The 20949-nt window shown below is 39.9% G+C and overlaps 1 protein-coding gene across 1 annotated transcript in view; it reads right to left on the bottom strand.

Moving 5' to 3' along the window:
* LOC113080236 (neurexin-2) overlaps positions 1-20949 on the bottom strand; it is a 269544-nt gene that overhangs the window by 155855 nt on the left and 92740 nt on the right. Inside the window, exons 3-4 of the mRNA XM_026252449.1 lie at positions 16743-17044; positions 11257-11301 (exon numbers count right to left, since the gene is read on the bottom strand). Coding sequence (XP_026108234.1) covers positions 11257-11301; positions 16743-16985 — 288 coding nt within the window. The 5' untranslated portion in view covers positions 16986-17044. The remainder of the gene's footprint in view (positions 1-11256; positions 11302-16742; positions 17045-20949) is intronic.

The raw sequence follows: 20949 nt of genomic DNA, 5'->3' as shown, positions 1-20949 counted from the left end.
ATGGAAAGTAATGTGTTATGTTACATTTGAGTTACTTTTTAAATCTGGGGGGTCTGGATTGTTTGATTTTAACATAAAAAGTTATAATTTTACATTTTACTAATGAGTGACACCATTATAGTTTAACATCATAAACTGCACTTAATAAAAATGAATTTCTGCCTCAGTTGTTGTCTTGTTTTCCTGTACAAACATTTAAAGATTGTAAATTAATTTACTGGAGAAGTGAAAGGACAAGCTATTAAGTCTCACTTTCTAAATAAATGTGCTACAATTTACTGAGTTTATACTTCTTAAAATAAGAAAATAAATAAATAAATAAATAACAATCTAAACCATCTAAATCTAATAACAATAAAAAGGATCAAGAAAAATCTTTTTAATTAAAATATAAAACAAGATTACCCCGCAGAAAGTTATTTTGCTCTTCGAGCACATGTATCTTGATTTGGGAGAGTTTATGTTTGTACTGGATGTTGGCGTGTTGTTGTGACTGTATAAACATGTGTGGAGCCACAAACCTGAAGAAGCTCATAATCGTCTGATTTGAGTGCAGTGACTCACACAAACACACTTGTGTGTTTCAGCACATTGCATCAGGAGCAAACAAGTTACAGCAATAACAGAAGAAACTCAACTGCTGCTGAACGTCTGATGGTAAACATTAAAGTAGTACTGTCAAACACACACACACACACACTTGATTACACTTACATTTTTATTTTTCTTGTGAGGACCAAAGGCCAGTGCCCACAATGTAAAAAAAAATAAACCACAAGTGGTCCACATATGTTTCATCAAATGTGGCCCAAGCATATTAAAATGTATCTGGGCCAGTTTTGGCAAAGATATGTAAGGAATAATTGGCTCTGGGCCAAAATAATGCACACCTGAGGTGGTGATATGTCTACGAAGCCAAGTGGAGTTATTTTACTCCTATTATTTCCTAATAATTCAATGGACTGAAGTCAATTATTCCACATATACTACGTGTGCCACACCTTAAGACATCGATCAGATGAGATATTTCAAGGCATCTGTCCAGTTTTTGTACTTGAAACGCTGTTATGAGTTGGATTATTTCTTCTGCATCTCATCTAAAGCCTCTGTTGCTAATTGCACAACATCAGTTTAAACCTAGTAATGATCAGACTCATGCAGTTAATACAATTAATAACTACGTTATGACAGAGAGAGAGAGAGATCACCTGTGCGTCTCTCAATAGTGTTCAGCAGCAGTGTTTCTAGTTATTATAGTGAAACTTGAGTTTATTTTCTCCTCGAACAGACCCGTTGTTCTGAAGTCATGTAGTTGTTAAGTTGATGTTCCTGATGAAATCGTCAGAGTAGTGCTAACATCAGTGTGTGAGCTGTATGTGTGTGTGTGTGTGTGTGTCTCTGTGAGGTGTTCTGTGCTTCTTATCCTGCTGTCTACTATATTTATTTGTTTGGCCGGTGTCTTTGCAGGTTTTGGTTATTTTGCTGTTGAAAGCTTTGAAATATCTCAAATCATTTGGTGTAGTGATATGAATATGTAATGCTGTCAAGAGCTGCCTGGAACTACATAACTGTGTGTTTCCCTGAAAATAAATTGTGAAAGAGAAGTGACATAGAGCCAAGTATGGTGACATTCACTCACCCCACCTACAATCCCTGATGGTCCGAGACTCGAATTCGCAAACCTTGGGTTACTAGTCTGACTCTGTTTCTCTGGTTGTGTTGATTGTATTATTCTGTTCAGGTGTGACTGTTAAATGATCATTTAGTTTGGTCTGAGTACTTAAGTTCTGTATGTGCACTGAGTTTGTCTGCTCTTACGTCTTCATGTCTTAAATGTTGCTGTATTATACTGTGTTTGGATTTCCCCTAGAAATCTAGATGTGACACTCACAGAATTACTGTGTAGGAAGAGTGAGAGGCATTTAGGTTCAAACCTGACAAGAACTGTTTTCAGAGTATTGGAGTGTGTCTTTGAATATTTATCTGTGACATTCTGATTGCTGCTTGTGCAAAACTTGGGTCGGGATGATTTTATCAAATATGACACATTTCTGGAACAAATTTGAACATTAGTAAATTTCTCTTTACAATATATTGAGTATTGTTGATGTATAATTCACTTAAGGCTTAGTGTGGCCCAGATCATCTATATTTATAGCTTATTTATATATGTGCAGTGGCCAGTTCCATGCAGCATGAGGGCCACATGAGGAATGTGTGTGTGTGTGTGTGTGTGTGTGTGTGTGTGGTTCTGCTGATCGATTTCAGACTGAAGCAGCATCTGCTGAAACACAGATAAGTCAAGCAGCAGCTCCTGCGTCTTACAACCTCACAGAGCTGATCATGTTAATGGGCCGTTTGTCTCCTAGATATATGGACTTATTTACCCTAAAACCCTTCGTGACAAGACAGAGAGCATGTTCAGATAAGAACACGTAATCCCTCACCAAAACACTGGAATACTAAAGCCATCATCATCATCAGTGCTCAAACCAGAAATAACCGTGACTCGCACTTCACCACAAACACACCGCAGTCGTGCAGCAGAGAGCCAAAAAAACAATGACACACACACACACACAGAGCGAGAGAGAGAGAGAGAGAGAGAGAGAGTGTTCTTCCTGACATACGCAATCAACATCAACATCCTACAACACACACGCACAATCTTAACAATAACATTCTCGTTAACCACCATTTTAACCACAGTAAAAACAGTAAGAATTATATCAGTGCAAAACAGCTGTTTTCTGTGTGAATCTGTGTTAAAGTGTAATGTATTTCTGTGATGCTCCGCTGTATTTTCAGCATCATTCCTCCAGTCTTCAGTGTCACATTATCTTCTGAAATCATTCTGATATGATGATTTACTGCTCAAGAAACATTTCTGATTATTATGAGTTGAAAACAGTTGTGCTGCACAATATTTTTTGTGGTTTATCATCAACATATAGAAGAGTTATGATCAGAATAATAATCAGTATCTATGGAACACTTTATTTGCCAAAACTCCCACAATGCACTGCCCTCAAACCACTGAACATCTCCTCCATCACTCATTATCTGATCAGAGTGACAAAAGTTCAGACACTTTCACATAAGAACAGCAAAAAATGTGAGATGAGTGTTGATTTCTGAGCCACTTGTGATGAACTCTTTGACACACTGAGGTCATGTGACAGTCCTAATTATAATCCAGACGCTTTCACACTCTTCTGTACCTTCAGTCAGTGTTCTACCGCAGACATGATCTGATCTACAGATGATGCAGTTTCCTCCACCTGGCTCTTACCCACCTAGAAAATAAAGACTCCTGTGCTAGAATGCTGTTCATCGACTTCAGCTCAGAGTTCAACACAATAATCCCACAACAGCTCATCAACAAACTAACCTGCTGGGCCTTAACAATTCTCTCTGTACCGTAATTGGACCCTGGATTTTCTAACCGGAAGACCTCAGTCAGTCCATGTTGGCCACAGCACCTCGAGCACTACCACAATGAGCACAGGTGCCCCACAAGGCTATGTGCTCAGCCCGCTGCTCTTCACGCAGTCCATGTTGGCCACAACACCTCGAGCACTACCACACTGAGCACAGGTGTCCCACAAGGCTATGTGCTCAGCCCGCTGCTCTTCACGCAGTCCATGTTGGCCACAACACCTCGAGCACTACCACAATGAGCACAGGTGACCCACAAGGCTATGTGCTCAGCCCGCTGCTCTTCACGCAGTCCATGTTGGCCACAGCACCTCGTGCACTACCACAATGAGCACAGGTGACCCACAAGGCTATGTGCTCAGCCCGCTGCTCTTCACGCTGCTGACCCATGACTGCACTGCCACGTTCAGCTCAAACCACATCATAGAGTTTGAGGATGACATATCTGTGTACAGTAGGTTTAATCAGCAACAGTGATGAAACACCCTACAGACAGGAGATGGCACAGCTGGCTGAATGGTGTGGCACTAACAACCTGTCCCTCAATGTGGAGAAGACAAAGGAGGTTGTGATGGACTTCAGGAGAAACTCTGTTTAACACGCCCCGCTGGCCATCGACAGCTCGACTGTGGAGAGGGTCAGCAGAACTAAATCCCTGGAAGTGCACATCACTGAGGATCTCACCTGGACCAACAATACTACATCACTCTCCAAGAAAACACAACAGCAGCTACACTTTCTCCCCAGGCTGAAGAGAGCAAGTGTCCCTCCACCCATCCTCACCACTTTCTACAGAGGAACCCTAGAGAGTGTGCTGACCAGCTGCATCACTGTCTGGTACGGGAACTGTAGTGCTGCTGACCGCATGACCCTTCAGCGGTCAGCAAACACTGCTGCAAAGACCATCAGTGCCCTCTCCCCTTCATCCTGGTTATTTTCCTTACACGGTGCTCCAGTAAAGCCAACAGTACTGTGAAGGACCTCACCCATCCCTCCCACAGTCTCTTCCAGCTCCTACCATCAGGAAGACGGTACCGCAGCATCAGAGCCCGCTCCACCAGACTGATCAACAGCTGTGAGAGCCTTGAACTCAAACCACCCCGCCCTCCTCTGAAACACCACACAAACCCCCTCCTCCTGAAACATGGACCATCTCACCTCCTCCACCCCACAACCTTACCACATCACAAAAAACCTTTTGTGCAGTTCTCCTTTATGCACACTAGACACTTTTCACACACACTGCTGTATGTACATAATCTCAAAATAGACTTTGTGTCTATGTGTTTACATGCTCGTGCACTACAAATCATCTTGCACTGTCCCCCAGCCAGCTGCATGACTTATGATGTTCCTCTTTGCACATGTACAATATTATGTGAAACATTCATATACTCTATGTATTTTTCTTTTTCAGTCTATGTATAGGTAGACATTTATATATAGTGTATGTATAGTCAGAATCTGTCAGTAGGTTAGTTGTGTATAGGTTTACACTGTTTTACTTCATTGTTGTGTGTCTGTATTTACGTAGCACCGTAGTTCTGTGAGACACAACATCTCCTTCCACTGTATGTGCACACATGTAGCAGAATGACAATAAAGATCAAACTAAACTTGGCTAAACAAATGCATAAATTACACTGATAAAAATCAAGTGAATGACATCTTTTAGAAACTGCATAATATCTTCTTAATCAATATTAGTGTTGTTTTCTAATCCTATCTAAACATCCTTGAAATAAGATCATGTTTCTGAATGGAAGTGCGTAGGAGAATAAGAGATGCTCTCAGAGAACGTCTCTTGAATGACATTTTTTCTTGTTTTAAGCAAGAAAACATTTAAATGCTTATTTTATTGTAGTTTGTCCATATTTGTATATATTTGGGCCATGATGTATCATATTTTGGTAACACTTTAGAATACTGTTTCTTACTGCATAACTAATAAGGATTTATTGAAGAACTAACAGGTAACTATTAATTAACACTTAGCTCACTACTGTAACCTACTAAAGAAGATGTGTTACCTAATCAATATGTAATATAATTTTATGATTGTGTTAAGTTACAGTTAGCTAATCAATAACTAATATATTCTGTGATACCTCCCGAAGAACTACTTTTAATTATCTACTAGTCAAGGTTCAAGAAAAAAGAACTATGAAATAACTAGTACTGAACAGTTATATGCAAATAGTCATATTTAGTAATCAGTATGTGGCCAACAAATCAAGTACGAGAGTAAAAGTACAGATACCCTAATAAAATATTACTCCAGTAAAATTATAAGTAGCCTATTCATAATTATTTGAGTAGAAGGACAAGTACAAAGTACTACTACAGTAACAACTTTGTCACAGTCCATCCTTGTGGCTCGGAGGACATTCAAAACAAACAACTGAAAAACCTCAGTGAGGGCATGACAGCATCAAAGCTGAACACATTCTGTACAAATGCAATTAAAATGAGGCTAAACAACTGAACTTAAACACACTTACTGAAGGTTTTCATATGTTTCATAAGTTCACTGACAGTGCTGAATGATTCAGATTCTCCAGCTCCTGCTCTTCTGTCAGGATCGGCTGGTTTCTGGAGAATCACGTGACCTGAGAGATCAGTCTGACTGGTTAACTGAGTCTAGTTAGCAGTGTGACCCCTGTTTCACACCGCAAGCGTGAGCGGTGCGCGAGCAGCGCGTCCGCGCAACTACACCGTCACTGCAGCAGAGACTCTCGCGAGTATTCACACTGGAAGCGTATAAGTACAGCATCACAGCAGCGGCTGCAAAGTGTGTTCGGCAGAAAATATAACCATTTCAAACAATTGGTATAATTCTTTCAACATTTGTTTTTATAACAATACACCATACTTTCACCCAAAACGATTAATTAAAAAAGTTTAAATGGGTAAATACATATTTGTTATACTTAATTTTCTTTTCTGGCATAATTGTTAAAACACTAGACATTGTCGTTGTTGTTAAAACTCTTGACATGCTTGTTCTGTGCATTTTGAACAAGTTTTGTGTGAAATCATATTTATTTTTCCATCAAAAGTGTGCTTTCACTTTAATTGAGTGTGAGCAGCACAGCAAAAATAGACCGGACGCCGAAACCCCCGCTTCACTGCTGTTCACGCGACGCTCCTGCTTGACGCTCACGCACTGCTCCTGGTCCCGGTGTGAATGCACTCATTGATTAACATGGACGCCGAAAAAAATACACGCTGCTCGTGCGCCGCTCACGCTTGCGGTGTGAAACAGGGGTCACACTAACCAGTCTGAGCGTGAAGACACAATATCACAGTGCAGCGGCTCTCCTTGATAAAATGCTCCATCTTGTTGTCAACTGGGCCGTCCTAATACATCTGGCAGAATTGATCACCTGTCAGCCATAAAATAATTATTTGATATTGATTCAGCGAATCGCTGGCCGCTTGCATTAGATGAGCGCTGGCAGCTCATTTATAGTCGGCCAAACAAGCCATTACTCGGACCTGAGAGGAGTAATAGACACGTCTGATCGCCATCACATCAGTCTGAAAGACGCTCGTGCACATCACAGACACACACACGACACAATCAGTGTCAGAACACATCACACACAGAGAAACTCTCTCTAAACTACAGCCTCTTTCAGCTCAGGAGAAATACACTATCTTATTCTGACTTTATGATGTATTTCTGACCACATGCAAATGTTGACTATAATGTTTATAAACGTGAGCGTGATTTCACCAAGTACAACATGCCCTGGATAAACATCCTTGTTGATTCTGGAACAATATTCCAATCAACCAATCAGAATTGAGACATAACTTTTCAGAAAATATCAGTTTTAGGCTTACAATCAGGGTTTGGTGCTTCAACACTCTTGTTAATCAGCTATCATTTCACACTGAATTTAGGAATACATTATGGGTAGGGTTAGGTTTAGGGGTAAGGATTGGGTTAAGTCTGTATTTTTTACAGCAAACTTTATTTCAAGTAATAAAAATCAAGTGAACCGTATCTTTTTTTTCTTGTTTAAATCTTATATATATATGATTTTCTATGTGTACACACACACAAACTGTATATGTCCTAAAAAAACCTATTCTACACAATTTTGTTTCTCAAGTAAATATACCTTATTATTTCATAAAAACTATGAGGGCATGACATAATCAAACCTGAACACTTACTGAACAACAAAAAACAAAATCATGGCACTAAACATCAGAGATAGTTCCTTGTGTTCTTTCTCTCACGAGTGGAGCTCATCTGAAATCCATATGACTTCATAAAGCTCAAAAGACACTCAACACCTGTCCATCACTCAAAACAGCTTACACTACTGCAGACGAACAGTTAAGAGATTCAACGTCCTCGAGACAGAAATATGAAACACTGCAGGATATTACAATGCACTACAATAATACACCTTTACAGTCAGACACAAGAAAACATTTACCAAATTTTAAAAAGGGGTAATTCGCAACCACATGACCATTCTGTCAAGATTTCAAACCTGTTTGACTTTCATTAAAGATGATATTGTTAAGAATACTGGGAACCAAATGTAATCGGACACACTGACTTTCAATTAATATCCATCCAGATACCAAACCCAGAGCGGACTGTATGCAGTAATAACACCGCTGTGATGATCCTTACCTGAGCTTCAGAGCAACGCTCTCCAGAGATCACTTACCGTCACCCATCAAAAACAGAGACAGACACTGAAGCACACACAGCGAGAGAGATCGGATCCTTCAACAGGTGGCTGGCAGCTGGAAAACGGCCCTGAACACAGTTTGTGATCTAGTGGAGCGAGATCGGGAGTAAACTAGCCGAAGGAGTTAGTGAGACGGAGGGGTCAGGAGCAGGAGAGGAGGCCTGGGGCGGCTGGAGATCATGTGTGTGGGGTTGGAGGTTAGTACTTTAGTAAAGAAGAGCAGGTCAGACACAAAAATGGTTGTTAGTACAGTTATAACAAAGGTTTCATTCGGATTAGTAACAGAATTTGGGTTTTAGTCAATTAGTAGAGCAGTCAATTGGTGAAATCCTTTGTGACTTGATTCAACAAGAGAGATTGGTCCAAATTGTCATGTCTGGTGGATTTTGAGGTTAAGAGGAAACAAAATAAATCATCCAAAAGAGTCAGGACATGGGGAAGAAGCCATGCAGTTGAGTGAGCAGATGAAGATGAAGATGTGTATGGGAATGAGCTGCTGATGAAGGGCAAAGCAAACGCTGAGTGCAAGCCGAGGGCGGAGAGAGTCAGAACACAGTCACAGCACGCCACAGATGGAGGATCGGCGACATTTAGTTGATTAAGGGGTTAAATATGAGAGGGTACACAACAAGATGAGCACTTTGAGTCCACAGGTTTGCGTGCAAGCCGAGATACGTTCGGCTCGGGCATCGCAGACTCTCTCTCGCTGCGGGGAACGGGATGAAGCAGATGAAGCATGCACACAACCGTACTGAAGATACCAAAGAAACACAGCGGGAGGAGCTCGGAGACCTCACGTGATGGTGGACGAGAGAGGAACAAGCTGGAGCGGTAGCTGTCTCTGAGTTCATTAGATCGGTGTAGTGTCATACTAATGTGAGCGAACCGGGAGGATCTGGAGCTGTCAATCACACTGACCCCTCCACCTGATCTACTGAGATTCCTATCAGAAGGGGGGTGTGTCTTATCTCTATAGGGTCTGCTCAGGCAGAAATATGCATATGTGTATACAGTATAGAGTATACACACATATCACTGGACCAGAGTGCTTTTCCTGAACGACGTCATGCATGAGTTTCATCGTTGAGTTAGTATCAGTGTTAATGAACACAGGTCCCAGTGCAGCTGTGGGCGGAGCCTCGTGTTTGACGAGTCCAGTGACAGGCAGTGAAGAGCCACACCTCATCGACGCACGCCTCACAACAGTGCTGTTAATACGCTTGCAAAAAGATGGTACATTTCGGAAATATTCCAGAAATGTTGGAAACTTTTCAAAAATCCCTGGAAAGTTTTCCACCCCTTTGCAACCCTAGTAGTTACTGTTAACTAAAACTATAGAGCTGAAATATAATTCAAATATAAATATCAGATGTAAAATAAAAACTACAAAAAACTATGACAAAAGCACAAAACAAATAGACTAAAACGAAAAAGGCAAGTATTGAAATGAAAGCTAATTATAAAGAAGACTAATTAGTAAAGAGCACTGGTTTGGTCTGACACTTCATTAAAGCACAGATCTGCCAAACGCTGTGGCTGAGAAGCGTCCTGGCATCAATAACACTCCCTCAGAAGTTATAGAGGCTACTGCGCTCCAGTAATAATTAATTGTTCATGTTTAATAATTAGGTTAGTTGTCCTGTGGGTATGTACACTAATGAAATCATCACTCACACTGGCCCGAGTCTCCGAGACTTACTAAAGAAAACAAACCCAACAGTGTGCAGCTCGGGTCGGCTCTGATCTGAAGAGTGAATCTGACGGTCTGTAATGGGGTTCTGTCTGCTCGCTCTGAACCGGGCCGTGAATCTCCAGGAGAGACCAGCATCACTGTGAGCCAGATATCAAACGAGCTGTGGTTATCAGCTAATGGACTGCAGGCTACACTGATGCTGAACACCACAGACTCAGGATCATAACACTGATTGTAAAACAGGACACTCATACCTCAGAAACAATATCTCTGAAGGTATTGGGTACTCAAAACCTCACTTTTTTTCTCAGTTCTACAAACATTTGATCATTTTGCACACATTACTGGAATGTGACATCTGAATGTTCAGAGGATTTGTTCTGAGTATGTTCCCTCTCTGCTGAAAAGAAATAAAACCAGAAGACCCCATCACAAAATGTGTGCTTTTAGGGTACAACAGGGCTGAAGACGGACCTTAAGAAAAAATTTGCTATTCTCTGTGCCTGAAAGGAATAACTGCAGAAAAATATATATACATTGTATTGAATGTTAATGGAGCAACAGATGTTGTGTAAAAATAAATCGTACAAGTCGTTTATTTTGGAACAATCAAGGATCAGACAAATATACACGTGCATCTTAAAAAGCGGAAATTTTGGAAAGTGCTACGCCTCATTTTTCTGCCATCTAGTGGTTAAGAGGAAAATAATATCAAAGGCGTCTTTAGCCCCGTCGTACCCTATTAGTTTTAATAGAAACTGTAGTGATCTCTGTGGGCTTCTTCTGGTGAGTGGTTGCCTTCTATTATCTTCTATCTGACTCGTTAAAACCACTAAATCCTAATGGATCGGTCCATGTTTTTAATGGTTTAAATGGTTAAAAGTTGATGGTTTGTAATGTTTGTAATGGTATTTCTAGTGGAAACCATTAGAATTGATTTGATGTTTTTTGTTTGTTAGTTTTTTGGACCATCTTTATTGAGATCCTGACACCCGTACTGCCTGCCACTGGGGTCATATACGATCACTCAAATCAACGCTCATATCGGTTCAGAGCGTGATAAATCATGTTGGGTAAGATGAGTGAAGAGAAACTCTTCAAGAGAAACTCTGATCTTGCTCTGTCGAGAAACTTCTTTATTTCAGACGAATCGGTCACGATCACATGGAGCGAGACTCAAGCATTTAAGCTAAGATCTTTCAGACGGGACGGAGATGCAGGATGGACAGAACAAAGTCACAACCATGATCGAATGAGACCGTGAAATGAAAAGAGTGGAGGTCTACAGTCTGACTGCTACCTTGATACCAATGGGGATTTGTGTAGTCAGTATAAGCAAACAGAATAGAAATAGGAAACGAAAATCCAGGGCAAACCAAAGTAGAAGACAATTAGAATGATATCTACCATATAATGCAGTTTGTTTACCATAGCGTGTCCAATGCCTGAGTGCTTTAGGAACACACAAAAAAAACAAGGGAAGGGAAAGAAAATATATAGAATAATGACAAATCGTGAAGTCAATAAAGGTCTTTTGAAGAGCGGCGGTCTTAAACCGGCCTTCGCTCTTTCTTTTCCTAATGTGTTTTTAGTGCAAGAGAATCAAGATCCAAATACAGAACTAAAGCAACAGAATCTCTTCATTGAAGGATTTGTCATCCAAAACAAAAACATGACATCAGTATTGTTATTAGGGTTAGTACGTCAGTACACAAGTTAATTTGGAAAACAACGGATGGCCTGCATTCAGTGAATGACACAATGTTAGTCGTTTCAAAGGAACACAAACAGGTCAAAACCAAACACAAAATCCAAAAGAAACTGGAAGAGCTTGAAGCTGTGGGGTTAGTAAGAAGACACAAGAGTTAGCGAAACCACTCTCCACATGAAGAAGGGAAAGGGGGATAGACAGGTCAGGGGAGGGGCTGATAGGAGTGGGAGGGGCTAGAGGAAAAGCATTTGGACTGGCTAGTCCTCTGAGTGGGCGTGGCCTGCTAGTGGGCGGGGCTCTTTACAGGCCAATTGGGCCAGACTTGGGTTTCAGAGCAAGCTGAGAAATCACTTGTCTCTGGCTGACGACTAAAAGGAGGCAAAAACACAACTGAGTTAAACAGTGAGACATTAACATCTTCAGGAACAGATCTTGTTAGGAAGGAAACGTGCGGTGTCGCCATCTCAGACCTGGAAGAAAAGAGCGTTGTGATTACAAAACATCAATCAGATCTCATACAGATGCAGATTCTGACCCAGACCCGGCCTCAGACCCAAGCCTCCGCACTAGTGCGCATGCATGACCTCTGACCTCTGACACTACTATACTCAACTAGGATATCTCACTGCTGTTCTAAAGGTTGTGATCAGTAAGAATTTTAATGTTTTTAAAAAGTTCCTTTTGCTCACCGAGGCTGCATTTATTTGATCAAAAAGTGTTTGTGTTTGAAAAAAAACAAAACAAAAAAAAACACTAAAATTGTGTAATGTCGTTACATTTTAAAACAGCTGATTTCTCTGTGAACATCTGTTAAACTGTAATTTACTTCTGTGATCAAAGCTGAATTTTCAGCATAATTCCTCACATGATACACACACACACACAATTCACACACATATAGTATGTAAACAAAAACTTTTATTAATTTATTTATTAAAAAATAATGCTGCAGTCAGTTATTCTCTGACAGTGTGTTCTGGGCCAGAATGTCGGTCTCTGTATGGTTTGTTAAACCCACCCACTGCCAGTTTTTACCCAATTGTATTCAGCACCCTGGTGGAAAACACAGTGCATTTCATTTCATTCATCACTAAGTGTGCTCGTTCCTGTTTGTGTCTTCAATCTAGCAACCTGCATGTGTGTCCACAGGTGAAAAAAACCCTCTCCAATATTTTGAATTTGGACTGCAATACCTAGTTCAACCACTTGGTGTCAATCCTACATACAGCACCTTTAATATTTAAAACTGTGAATGTGACCGGGGTGTCTGTCATGAAACCAAGTGTTTGTGATGAGAGAATGAGAAAACAAGAGCTGAATTCATCACACACACACACACACACACACTGATCTGATCTGTGCTGGTTTGTGCTGTTATATGATCAAGTCTCAGGGCTGTATTCTCACATGTGTCTCTCTCACCTGTGCTGGAATATCGACTTCATGTTGATGCTCAGTAACGGCTGCCTGTGAGTCTATAACAGAAACGCTGAGGAGAAAATGTCACGACCTCTTCCAAGAAATGTCAGTGAGAATCGAACCTCGGATAGTTCCTGGACACCACAGCATCCGTTAAGAGAAGAACAGCTGTCTGACAGGATGTATTTAGCATCCAAACACAGAGAAATCAGCATCAGATCAGTCTCAAGCTGGTCTGATCCACCACTTCACACAATTTTTCTCTTGTTTTCCAGTACACATATAATTATTCATATATCAAGATGCATTCATCTGAACATACCTAGTTCAAAACAACTGAAGATATGAAGTCGTTTTCTGAAAAATGTATTAAAATGAAGTGAGTTTATGATTAAAACAAGTATAAATAAATGCCAGCAGGGTCAGAAAATCATAATTTGCCCTTTGAATGAAGAGGATTTTCCTGACCCTGTAGGCAGAATTAGTCCTTTCACTTCTTCAGTAAATGTGTCCTGGCTTAAGATATTTGTACTGGAATCAAGACTGAAATACTGAGTAGGACAATATATTTTTCTTTTCTTTTCTCTTAGAAGCACATGGCACTTGATTTCATTTCATCCTAACACTGCTAAACAGTTAATTATACAGTAAACACGGAGTAGAATAGCAAGTCTATATTGGCCTATTTTTATCAAAGACTTTCATGATTGATTTAATAATCAAAGGTATCTTAATAAGATCTGTCCTGCATCTCCGATGTGTTTGTTTTCAGAGCTTGGATTGGCTCTAAGGACAGGAAGTGGAGAAACATCTGAGCACTTTCACTGTTCACCACCAGGTGGCGATGTTGTGCTGCAGCCTTGCATTTAATTATTTATTACATTGATTTTCATTTATTTATTTCCCTGGTTCTAACGGTTTTATATCACACACACACACACACACACACACACACACACACTTTAGGGGAGAATTCCTCCTCTGTGTTTGTGAATGTCACAGTTACTCTATTGATTATCTGAGGTACAGCTTTGAGTAAATGTGAGGTCAGTGTATGTCTGAATCAGATCAATAAACCAGCCACCTCTGACACACACACACGCACACACACACACACACATGCTCTCACACCACACCTTGTGTTTCTCACACTGAGGAGTTAAATGACACCTACAGTAGCAGCCAATCAGAAATGAGAATGTTGGGTAGCACTTTATAATTTTTATTTTTAAGTCATATGATCTGTGTTTGTTGTGTAGACCTCTATTTACACATCTTTACAAATAATCTATTAATTATTTGTTCATGTTTTTGCAGTAGCCAATTGAAAGATGAAACTATTCATTATTTGCAAATGTTTATAAGCGATTACTAATCATTTAGTATCTTTATGGGCATTGCACTTTTAGCTAATGGAACAAGGTTTGTTTAAAGGGTGGCTGGTTAAATTAAGTTTAGCTAAATGATGGCTAAAGACATGACAGATTGTAAGTTTGGTGCAAAAAAAGTGTTTTATTGCCTGAACACTCACATTACTATATTATATATTTTACTATATTCATTATTTTTAGAAACCTTGCACTGTTCTACTCTATTTTAAATGGTTTTCTTGTATCCAAATGAAGTGCGGTCCACTGCTGCACACGTGCCACAATATCATTCTTTATCAGATTTACTAGCTGTTATAATTTCTATTTGTGCTGGTCAATAATGAACTGCTAGAGAGAACTGTGTGCTGCTAACAGATGTGACCTCACTCCAGACAGCCCTGCACACACATACACACACTGTTGTTTATTATCATGCTGGGTCTTTCCAGTTAATTCTTTATGCTTTTACACTGAGCTAATAATATTTGCTATCCCCAAATTCCTTGCACAAATCCTGTGCATCTTTACTTTCTCATTAAGACGTCTAGAATTAAATGCGACTCTCAAACACTCATTAATCTGCATCTTCATGTATAATGCATTCTCTGGTGTCTGGTGGTGCGTTCGGCTCAAATCCTCCATTAAATCCTCTGTAAAAAGCAGCCTGAGGAGGTCCGCAGGTCTTGGTTTGTTGGATTTGAGAGAGTTTTGGGTAGCTAAACCAGCATAAACCAACAAAGCTGCTCAAGCTGTTTTCATAAGAGTGATTCTGAACCCAAGACTCGAGTGTGTAATTAAATTCAGTGGCAGACAAAGATTTTTCCTTTTGTTTCCTCTCTGGATTCACGCCATCAGCCAATAGCAATAGGCATTACTACAGTGGACACGCCCTCATGCCACAACAGCCAATTACAATCGCTCTTATTACGGGTGACAAGACGTTCGTTCCAATTACAATTACCAGAGCCGAGGCAGACTGAGTGTGGAGCGTAAGTGAAATCGATCGCATCTCCACAACGCTATCTGCAACTGCCAATTACAGGAGCTGTATTGAACCATTCTTCACTTTTATTCAATCTGCGAATGTGTGTGTGTGTGTGTGTGTCGGAAACGTGGAAAGAAACCAAGAGTGTAAGGGTGTTTCTTCAGCTATACAATCACTCATGTCCCAGCAGTTGATTTCAGTCCATTTTATATGAAGGTCAATCTAAAAATATTTTCCTTCATCTTTTGAATAATTTAGTTTTTCTTACTCCAAACTAACATTTTTAATCTAAAAAAACAAACAAATTAACATTACATTACATAACACCAATAAAACAACTAAAACTGACCAAAGTACTTTAAAAAAGCTAAAAAAGACCCTCCAACATAACACCATGTCATAGAAACAACTGTTCATACTGAATTATAGACAATAAATCAGTATATAAAAGTATATTAAAAGTATATTAATCAGTTATAAAACTAACATAAGTTCCATCTGACCTATTAAAATATTTATTTTCCTAAAGCTAGTTTAAGAGAGAGGTCAGCAAAGGGATTGAGATAAATCATATTCATAAATATCACTATTTCTAATGTGTACTATTTCCAATCCAGCTGTAATTTGGTGCAAGTATGCAGAAAATGTGAATATAAGATTTTAAGATTGTAGTTAGGACACAACAAATGCTAACTGGAAGATATGCAGTTTACAAGCACAGAAGTGGATATAGCTGAAGAATCGTCTATCCATGTATAGTACAGTGTGTGAAGCTCATTCGTGTTTCTGTCCATGAACTTTCATTCTGTGCGTGCGACTGAAGCATCTCGCTGAGACATCAGAGTCAGGACTAATGAAGCTCCTTTAATAAATGATGCCATTGTGCTGAGCCAAGCATTCTGTGAGCGTTTCTCCATATCGCATTCAGTGTTGTGTGCTGTTATTTGTTCTGTTAATACCCGTTTCTGGTCTTTGTCAATGCGGACATGTAAAGTGCAATCAGGTCTGATCATTAAATCCTTGATTTGAGCCTGTAGAACAAGACCGGGACTCTTGACCCCTGAGGACTGCCGACTTCATTAGGTTGGAGTCAATTTCAGTCGAGCAACTCTTCTCTGAACAGAACATTAAGTTAAGGTGCCTATAATGAAGTCCTGAAGCAGGAGGCATGGGTCTGTATCGGTCTGGATCAGGTCTAACAAGAAAACACCCAGCGCTGCTCGCAGACCTGTCAGGATCACACGCCAGTCATTGGGAAGCACTGTTGTTCACAGGCCATCGTTTAACCAATGTTTCCAGCCAATGATGTGAGATCAAGCCCTTTCCACAGTGATTCCCGATGTCCAGCGTATCTGTTAGAGATCAGTATCCACACAAACGCTTTAACGAAGCGAGCGCTAGTTCTTACCTGTCGCAGGTTTCGCGTGACTTTAACATCGTGCCAAGCATTGTCGTTAAACTTCCCGTTGACCGGTTCCACGAGCGCCTCGAAGGCGCCGGAGCCCAGGTTGATGACGAGCCACACGGCTCCGCTCTTCAGAGACAGGTTGACGTAGTCTGCAGATTTCCCGGTGTGAAGCATCAGGCCGTTACGCTGGAGCGTTCGAAAGGACAGCGTGATCTCATCCGTGCTGCTCTGGATGGGAGTCATGGACAGATCGTAACAGAAGAACTCGTTCCCCTTGAAGGTGGCCACCGATTCTTCTTTCCCTGAAGAGAGAGAGAAAAAACATGATGAGTATTTTCATCAAATTTGACCCTTTGACCCACAGGCACCAATCTGGAGCCCCTGAGCACCCACAAAAATGATCGAGCACCCATGGAAAAACATGAGATGGTTTCTGGTCATTTCAACCTAAAATAAATGGACTGCAGCTTGAATGACTTTATTCTCATTCTTGTAGTACTGTTGAGGCAGTTTTGACATTATCTAATGGCAGATGTCAAGAGTGTATTACTGTAATACGAGAGGGCGCTAGCACGACTCTCTGGGCTTGTTCTCCATATAGAGATCATGGATCTGCTCCCTCAGATATTACATGTGCGCCCTCAAACCTCCTGTGTACATCTGAATAACTGCTCTTTGTAAACAGGAACTTATTAAATCATTTTATTTAGTAAAATGCAACCCTCATAGAATGAATGTGTGTATTATTTGGTTACTAAATAATGTATCAAGTAATTGAAAGCACTTCCCACATTGCTTTAAGGATTCAATACAATTCATATTCACAGTCACCGTTTATATAAGTTAGCATTAACTACTATGTGCCTACATCAAAAAATAAATAAGTACAATGTCCTTATTGTGTTCATACTGTATTGCAAAACACTTTTTGATCTGGGACATGGGTAAGGGTGATTTAAAGAGTAAAAGATGGATCAAAAGTGTAACTATAAATGTGATTACAGTAATTAATCACAGATGTAATTTTTAAACATATAAGTAGAATGTAAAAACATGTATGTATGCAATAAGTTTATTGTACCAAATTATTAATTAAAATTCAAAAAGTGCACTCAAGGCCACCTAAAATAAAGTGGGATCATATTCACAATTTAGCTAGGTTTTATATTGGTTTTGCAGTAATTAGTTCTAACCGTATTGAACACTTGTAAGAGTGAGGCTCAGAGCGAAACTCTTATTCCCAACCGCACCGACCGCAGACGCTCTCCAGGGACTCGTGCTCTTCTACAGAATAAACCGTTTCTCTTAAGTTTCCGCCGCTGTATTTTCCATGACTCCACAACATACAGTATCAGGACTCATCAAGTTTGGCTTCAGAAAGATGGGAATCCCGTATTTCTGAGTGCTTTCTGCAAATCTAACAATCCTCATGAGAAGAGCAGATAAACCAAAGCAACAGCATGTACATGTATTCATTTCCAGAAGCTTTCATCAGAGTGCCTTACATCATGCTTTCCCACAGGTCCGTTCCTCCCGGAGAAACCCGGGGTCAAGCGCTGCGCTCAAGGGCACAAAACAGTGTTTCAGAAGAATTTCAAACCTACAACCTTTTGGAAATCAGCCCAGATCTTTAACCACTAAACCACAGCAGCACATTAATGTTTTAATGTTTGGTTTTATTCAGGTTTAGCTCTTCTGAGGCTTCGTAAAAGATTACTGGATTGTGCTGTCATGACACTGATTCTGAGAATTGTGCAAATGTTTTAGTTTTTTTTTTGTTTCAGTTTTCTTAATTAATTTGCCCAAGAGTGTTTCCCTAAGATGTAGAGCACATCGAAACCACACACACACAAAACTGTCCTTACCAAAAATAAGCAAATACAACTGTTAGAAATACAGACTATGCCTGAAGCGATTCTTTCTCTCTCAAACACACATGAATAATACCCATTAAACTGGGAACAACACTTACATTTATGCATTTAGCAGATGCTTTTATCCAAAGCAACTTACACTGCATTCAGGCTATACAACTGTGTGTATACATCATTAGAAGAATGGCATCTACGCTAATATTTGTCTGTTTCTCTCTTGTTCCGAGGTCACCGTGGCCACCAGATCCAGTCTGTATCCAGATCAGAGGGTCACTGCAGTCACCCGGATCCAGTACGTATCCAGACCAGATGGTGGATCAGCACCTAGAAAGGACCTCTACTGCCCTGAAAGACAGCGGAGACCAGGACAACTAGAGCCCCAGATACAGATCCCCTGTAAAGACCTTGTCTCAGAGGAGCACCAGGACAAGACCACAGGAAACAGATGATTCTTCTGCACAATCTGACTTTGCTGCAGTCTGGAATTGAACTACTGGTTTCGTCTGGTCAGAGGAGAACTGACCCCAACTGAGCCTGGTTTCTCCCAAGGTTTTTTTCTCCATTCTGTCACCGATGGAGTTTCGGTTCCTTGCCGCTGTCTCCTCTGGCTTGCTTAGTTGGGGTCACTTCATCTACAGCGATATCGTTGACTTGATTGCAAATAAATGCACAGACACTATTTAAACTGAACAGAGATGACATAACTGAATTCAATGATGAACTGCCTTTAACTGTCATTTTGCATTATTGACACACTGTTATCCAAATGAATGTTGTTCAGTGCTTTGGCGCAATGTATTTTGTTTAAAGTGCTATATAAATAAAGGTGACTTTGACTTTGACATCCAGCGATGTGACTATTGTGGATTCGTACATCTCGATATCGATGCTTAAACGACACATCGTGCAGCTCTATTTCATACACAATTGTAATTCAAAGAGATTTACATAAAAGGAAGTAAAATAATAATATAAAAAATAAACAATAAAACAAGGAATTTAAAAGCTTTAAATGATTTTAAAATTAAATGATTTTATACAGCTAAACAGATGAGTTTAGAGTCTAGATTTAAATGTGACTAGTGTTTTAGCACATCTGATCTCTTCTGGAAGCTGATTCCAGCTGCGAGCGGGATAATAACTAAAAGTGGTGAATCACAAACTGATGCTCCAGAAGTCAAATCTGAATGTCTGATTCACACACTCACACAAACACACATGCACACACCTGAGAAACACGCTGATGAATTTAAATGACAAAGACTTTCTTTCTTTAAGAAAGAGAGAGTGAAAGCTGCTGCTGACAGTCTGATTGATCTGTGTTTCAGCGTTTAGAGAAAACTCATAAAATGCTCCATCTCTCTTTCATTCTCTCTTTTAGTGCAAGACGAATCATCTCTCTTACTGTTGTGCCTCTGAAAACAACTATCTTCTTTATTTTTAGCTATATATATATATATATATATATATATATGTGTGTGTGTGTGTGTGTGTGTGTTTGTGTGTGTGTCCTCTATTCATTTACATACATACAAGTACACAGTACATCTGTTTTGCTCAAATAAAACAATGTGTGTTTACATATAGAGCTGGCAATTATTATGGAAAAAAATGCATTAGAATGATTAACACCTCGTCCAGACCCGTCATATGATACTGATGCAGTAGCTGATTAACATCTACAGATTAACTACAGCCTATTAGCCTATTATGAACCTAACATTCGAGACATGAGGGGAACATAAATAAATAAATAAATAAAAATTATATAATTAACAACATCACACAAACAAAAGTGCAGTTTCTCCCAATATCTGCACTACTGAAAATACGATATTAATTTATACCACGAAGTGAAGACCATGTTACATTTTAGACACATAGTGTCTGTATTGTCAGTTTGCTCAGTTATAATAATACACGTATTACACTTCCACGAATCTCAGTCAGGTGCCTGTAATCTGCTGCATTCTTTTCTGTACTCTAATTTTGGCACAATTATTGTAATGTTCCTCAGCACTAAAGGCAAATAAAACTTTTGCAATCTCATATCACAGCTATGAGTACAGTATGTGGTCACACAAGCATGATGAACACAGATCAGCCAAACATGCTCGAGCTGAGACACATCACAACCTCACACCGAGATCATGTATTCCTAATGCATTTCTGTGATCTGAACATTCACAAAACACAATCATTTCCTCCGGAGAAACAAAACTGTGCAAGATAATGAGCCTCGTTTTCAGAGAACACGTGCTGAATTTAGATCATTTACCTCAATCCAGTTTTACTGCACATATCAGCATGAACACATTTACGTAATAATAATT

The sequence above is a fragment of the Carassius auratus genome, unplaced genomic scaffold, assembly GCF_003368295.1.
Source record: "Carassius auratus strain Wakin unplaced genomic scaffold, ASM336829v1 scaf_tig00030446, whole genome shotgun sequence".
NCBI classification, from domain to species: domain Eukaryota; kingdom Metazoa; phylum Chordata; class Actinopteri; order Cypriniformes; family Cyprinidae; genus Carassius; species Carassius auratus.
The sequence above is the reverse complement of the archived record's forward strand: the minus strand, read 5'-3'. Positions and strand labels throughout refer to the sequence as shown.